The following is a 6,000-nucleotide window of genomic DNA, read 5'->3' as shown; positions in this document are numbered from 1 at the left end:
CACTTTTGCCTCTTCCCGTCGTAAACTAGCCAACTAATTTTATGGCGAGTCTAGAAACGTTCTGAAAAGTCACGAATGTTGAAGGGTAGTGGTTGCTAACCTTGTCAGTGCCTTGGCCTGTCCTTAGGGGGCCTTACCTTCCCCTGTGCATCCCTTTACCTTCTCTCCCCCTTTCCTCTGAGCCCACGTCTCCCCCCGCCTAGCTAGTGGCCTCTTTTCACCGCCCCCTCCTCACCCCTGGCTTCCTCTTTCAGCCTCGCACGCTCCTCTTATGCTGAACCTCCCGCCCCCTCTCCGCCTCCTCCTCCCTCTCCGTTCAGCGCCTCGTTTTCAATAAGAGGTGAGGGCGCGCGAGTTGCACGCTTCTCAGTGGAAGACAAGGGATGGGATGCGCTTTCTCTCTCTCTCTCTCTCTCTCTCTCTCTCTCTCTCCTCTCTCTCTCTCTCTCTCTCTCTCCCTCTCTCTCTCTCTCTCTTCCATTTAAACATTTACTTGTAGCAAAACTAAAATCAAGGAATATAGAAAAGAGAAAACACAGAGATGTGAAAAGAAGGAATAAGACAGACAATCAGACAGACAGAAGGAGACAGAGAAACAGACGAAGAGAGAAAGAGAACCCGCAAACACAGTAACTTATCACTCTTGTCACTTGCTCACCCTCAACTTCCCACACATACACATACAGCACGGTAAGGCTCGCTCGTGTCCAAAGGGGAAAAACGGCACGCGAGTTTCCCGCTGTCTTGGCCCCGCTTAGGTGACATCCATTCATTCTCTGCTTCTTACTGGTCCTACCCCCTTGAGTTCCAGTCCCCAACTCCCCTCCTTCCCTCCTTCTCCTCCTTCACTACCTCTTGAGCGTGCAAGAAGAAGGGTGTTGAGAAGGAAGGGGGAAGGGGAACAAGAGGAGGCGGAGAAAGTGTTCGTGACTACATATACAAGAAAAAATGTGTGACTGTCATGTACGTTCAGATGAGACGTTTAAAAAATGTAACTTGGGGTGGGGTAGAGAGGGAGAGAGAGAGAGAAAGAGAGAGCGAGAGAGAGAGAGGAAGAGGGAGAGGGAGAGGGAGAGGGAGAGAGAGAGAGATTCACTGAAATCATGCATTATATTTTACATCACTAGACGGAAAAGAGAGAGAGAGAAAAAAGAGAGAAAAAGGTAGATTTTTTTTACAGACTGTGTGCAAACCTTTCTCTCTCTCTCTCTCTCTCTCTCTCTAGTGTGTGTGTGTGTGTGTGTGTGTGTGTGTGTGTGTGTCTCTTTAGTGTGTGTGTGTGTGTGTGTGTGTGTGTGTGTGTGTGTGTGTGTGTGTGTGTGAGGTGATGTAAGGAAAGAGGAGGAGAAGAAGTGAATGAATGTGAAAGCAGGAAGGTGAGAATGAAAAGAGAGGCGAGACAAAGGAAGGAAAGCAGAGGAGGAAGGAGGAAGGGGCGGAGGAGGCAGTGAAGACTCACGCCCTGAAGAGAACACACACTGAGGGAGGGAGGGATGGAGGGAGAGGGGAGGGAGAGAGAGAGAGGGAGGGAGGGAGGGAGAGAAGTCCTTCGTCAGCAAAACCAAGGAAAGAAAAATACATAAGTCAAGGTTCTTCTCCTACACACACACACACACACACACACGGAGAGAGAGAGAGAGAGAGAGAGAGAGAGAGAGAGAGAGAGAGAGAGAGAGAGAGAGAGAGAGACGGAGAGAGAGAGTGAGAGAGAGAGAGAGAGAGAGAGAGAGAGAGAGAGACTGGTAGTTGAACATTTAAAAATACAGGTGGAGAGATTGATTAGCACTTATATGGATATTGTTTGGCCACCTTGTATCCTAGTTTCTAGAAGTCTGGATTGACAAATAGGCAGGCAGGCACACAGACAGACAGACAGACAGACAGAAATACATACTGAAGAGGACAGAGGTAGATAATTACTTAACTACATCTAAACTGTACTAAATCTAACCCACATTTTTACTACTACCTTTTGAGAATGGACAATGAGACACGAACAAGGCTACACACACACCTTTACAATCAGATAGTAGCAAACAAGAGGAGATGTTGCCATTCCTCGTTCAGGTGGTGACGTGAACACTTGAGTAGCATTAGGTGGATCTGTTCACTGTCACTAATGTGTCTGTCAGCTGAGAAGGGTCATGTGTTTTCTATGATTGATTTCTTCATGTACTTGTATTGGTGGTGGTGGTGGTGATGGTGGTAGTAGTGGTGGTGTTGATGCGCAGAGGAAATAATGCTCCTGGTTTTTTTTTTTTTTTTTTTATGGAACCGACGTTTTTTTTATTGTGAAATTTTATGACTCGATGTTTGTTCAGTGTTTACCTAATCCTGTGTGTGATTTGGTTTGTTGGCTTTGTTATGTTGCGTGGAGGAATTTAACATTATTCTAATATCCCATTACTGTTTCGCTAATGTATTTAACTCTTACGAACCCAGAGGAGAGGAGTAACTAATTCATCAATCCTTGCACAGATTTTACAAGTGGTCTGTTGTTTGTATGTGTCAGCGTTTCCAAGTCACTCATCTGGTATGTCATATCCTTACAACTGATCTCTCATTGTTATTTGACGTGATACATCTCTTTAATTTTCTTCTCCATTCTTTTTGATTAACTAACGTAATTTCATCTTTTAAAATAATGCCACTTTGATTTTTCTCGTATATACAGTTTAGCAATACATGTTTAATATTCACGACCACAGTTTTTCGCGGCGCCTTTTACTAGCATCAGTTAATCATTAATCAATTAACCCATTGCCTGTATCACTTGTTGGTTGCACCGCTGCCTCACCTGTTTCCTTTCTGTAGACGCTCCTGAGTCTTGATCTAAAGAACCTGATTAAGAAAAAAAAACATTCCTTTTGATGGTAAAGATTAATGTCTCCATTGTTGTGTGCTGAATACATACATATCTGTGAGTCTGATAAGAGCAAGAGAGAGAGAGAGAGAGAGAGAGAGAGAGAGAGAGAGAGAGAGAGAGAGAGAGAGAGAGAGAGAGAGAGAGAGAGAGAGAGAGAGAGAGAGAATTAAAAAAAAAGAGTACGAAGGTAGAAAGAATGGTGATAAGGTGGTTAGAGAAAAAAAAAAAAAAACATAGGAAGGAAGGAATGGAAGAGAAGCAAGGTGTAGTGAAATATGTAAGACTGTAATGTAACTCTTTCTTCTTCATCTGACATTTTCTTTACATCTGTGTTTACTTGATTCTTTTTTCCCGTTTTCTTGTATTTGTTTGTGCTACATTATTATATATGTATTTGTGTTACTTGTTGTTATTTCTTCTCACATTTGACATATTGATAATAGATAACTGGTCAGTGGTTAATTACACACTGTTAGTATGCAGTCAGTCAATTCAACTTTACAAAGGAAAGTACAGGTTCATTCCGTTCTTCATTTGTTATGCTACACGAATGCAATCTCTCTCTCTCTCTCTCTCTCTCTCTCTCTCTCTCTCTCTCTCTCTCTCTCTCTCTCTCTCTCTCTCTCTCTCTCTCCGTTAGTAAAGCATTCCCACACACCAGCAACCCCCGAGTTAGTGTCAACAGGACGCAGAATCATAACCATACCTTCGTCACATGCTCCCGCCGAGTGACCTGACAGGAAGAGACAAGGCATATAAGAGACAGCCGTGGAGCGCGGAGCCTACACACGGGTATACAAACACAATCATTACAACACATCCTCCTTAGCCTTACAATTCTCTGAAGACCGTCTACCTAAAAAAAGAAGACATTTTTACATGTGGAGGAATACTACAGTTGGAATTGACTTTAAGAGTTGATATGGATGAATATAAGAGTTTTGTGTGTTAAGAGAACGTGAGTTTTGCTTATTCACCTCGTGTGGGTTTTAGTTTAAAGGTTCACATTCCCAGTCATTTCTAGCGCAGTGTTTTCTTAAGCTGAACATAACCTGTAATGGGCGTCTGCGCGACATTCATCCTTCCGCCGCGAAACCACAACAGTAATTACCAGATCTAACTCGAGCGAAACACACACGCCGCCGCCGCCACCGCCGCAACGGAACCGCGCGAAAGACACGTTTGCACAAAATCCGCGAGGGTAGCGAAGAATATGAATGAAAGACGCACCTTTACCCTGGGAACGGAACACCTGGTTACTCTCCTCCTGCGCGTATTAAAGAGAGGGTGAACTTTAATAGCCTTTGCCTTGCGGTCCCGGCGAGAGGAGCCTGGACACCTCTGTGATCTTTTGTTGCAGGGAGACTGTGGTGTTTTTGTCCGGCGTGAGTGAGGGAGGCAGGCGCAGCTGAGACGTTTTTACTGAGATATGTACGTGCCTTCCGAGCTCTCCTGTCCCCGCCCACCCTCCTTCTACCACTACCGCCACCGCTGTCACCACCACTACTACCACCACCACTACCACTGCCTCCTCCTCCTCCCCTTCCTCCTCCTCCTCCTCCTCCTCCTCCTCCTCCTCCTCCTCCTCCTCCTCCTTCTTCTCCTCCTTCTCCTCTTCCTCTTGCTCCCACATTGGACAGAGAGTTTTTTGATGAATGGAGATGAGAGCGATGATGAAAGAATTACGGGGGAATGATGACAAAGAATGTGATGAATGTGCCAGTGAGGATTTGTTGTGGATGAAAATATGGACGGCAGGAAGGATATGTATAGTGGAGGAGGAAGAAGAAGAGGAGGAGGAGGGGAAGGAGATGAAGTTAGCTGTCCATCTATTTGTCACACTACCCTCGAGTAACACCAGCTCTCGTCTTTTCCTTACGCCATCCTTCACACCCACCCCGCTGCCCCCATACTAGTTCAAAATACCCCCTTGTTAATATCCTGGAGTTTCTGCACGCCCCCGCACGCATTCAAGTGTGCGGGGTGTTGAGGCGCTCGCTGCAGGTAAGGGGGTGGGGGGGGAACAGGAGGCTCGCAGCTCTCCGGCAATGGTCACGGTCTAGTCCCCTTGTGTGTGTGTGTGTGTGTGTGTGTGTGTGTGTGTGTGTGTGTGTGTGCACGCGCGAGCTCGCCACACACTCCTTCCCTTCTCCTTCCACCTCCACCCGCAGACACAAGTAAAATATCTTTGTCTACGATCTGAGGTCCCAAGGCTTTCCTATGACTTCATTAACGAGCCAGATCATCAGCCTCCCTTTCTCTCTTCCCTCTCCTCCCGTCTCTCTCACTTGTGTCTTTCACGTGACATCCTCGCCGCCACCACCATCACCACCACCACCACCATCACCACTCCTCTAAATCACCACGAACTTCTATTCTCATTAAATTGAAGGTGTCTCTTTGTGTTATCAAAATCTGCGTTAAACTTTCACAGCCCTAACTTCTTTATTCTTCCTTTATTCCTTTCTTTTTTCTACTCATTCGCAGCTCAGACTCCTTCTCTCTTTCCCTCCCCCCATGAGAGCAGAGGAAAGACAGGTGGGGGGCCAGGAAGACCACTGCTATAACCTCCACCTGCTGCAGGAACTTAACACATCACCATTTGCGTAAATATTGTGTGTATTCTCAGAAAATGTCTAGTTGTAAATAACATTACGTTCTGAAGCAAGGAAGTCCGCCATAGTGGATGTGCGAGTGGATGTCAAGTGGTATTGGGTGGGTGAGTGGATGCAGCGTAGTGGACGTGAGCAGAGATGCTAGTATAGCAGACGTGTGGATGAGGTGGTGGAGAGTTTGTGGATATAGAGGTAGAGGGAGTGTGGATAAAGTGTTGAGGATGAGAAGGTGGAGGTGGTGGTGGTTGTGGAGCGGAGGAGCGGCAGGGAGTGGATGGAGAGTGGATGGAGATAATCCTGGTCGGGTCGGTCGTGCGTGTCGCCTGCCGCCAACACCGCGTCCTTCAGACTGTTATTGTCATGCCTGCCTGCCTCACGCCGCGCCTGCCTCCCCTGCTGTCCCTGCCTCCTACACCTTCTGCACCTCCTACACCTTCTCTTCTATCTCCACCTTCCTATTCCTCAGTTCTGGACACCTAACCCATCACTTCATATGGATCTCTGCGCTAGAAATGGTTT

At 46.6% G+C, this 6,000-nt stretch overlaps 1 protein-coding gene and 1 long non-coding RNA gene across 14 annotated transcripts in view; one reads left to right on the top strand and one right to left on the bottom strand.

The window, feature by feature from the left end:
• The window catches only part of LOC135107002 (uncharacterized), a 184,482-nt gene that overhangs the window by 121,668 nt on the left and 56,814 nt on the right, over positions 1-6,000 (top strand). The window lies entirely within an intron of this gene.
• Positions 1-6,000, bottom strand: part of LOC135107000 (paired box protein Pax-5-like) — a 169,956-nt gene that overhangs the window by 114,090 nt on the left and 49,866 nt on the right. For 11 of the 13 annotated variants that reach the window (XM_064016522.1, XM_064016509.1, XM_064016521.1 and 8 more), the window contains exon 3: positions 3,573-3,599. The exons of the other annotated variants lie outside the window; for them this stretch is intronic. In XM_064016522.1, the coding sequence (XP_063872592.1) occupies positions 3,573-3,599 (27 nt within the window). The remainder of the gene's footprint in view (positions 1-3,572; positions 3,600-6,000) is intronic. 13 annotated transcript variants of the gene reach the window in all.

This window comes from Scylla paramamosain, chromosome 14 (assembly GCF_035594125.1).
Source record: "Scylla paramamosain isolate STU-SP2022 chromosome 14, ASM3559412v1, whole genome shotgun sequence".
NCBI classification, from domain to species: Eukaryota; Metazoa; Arthropoda; class Malacostraca; order Decapoda; family Portunidae; genus Scylla; species Scylla paramamosain.
Note: the sequence above shows the minus strand (reverse complement) of the source record. Positions and strands in the feature narration are given on the sequence as shown.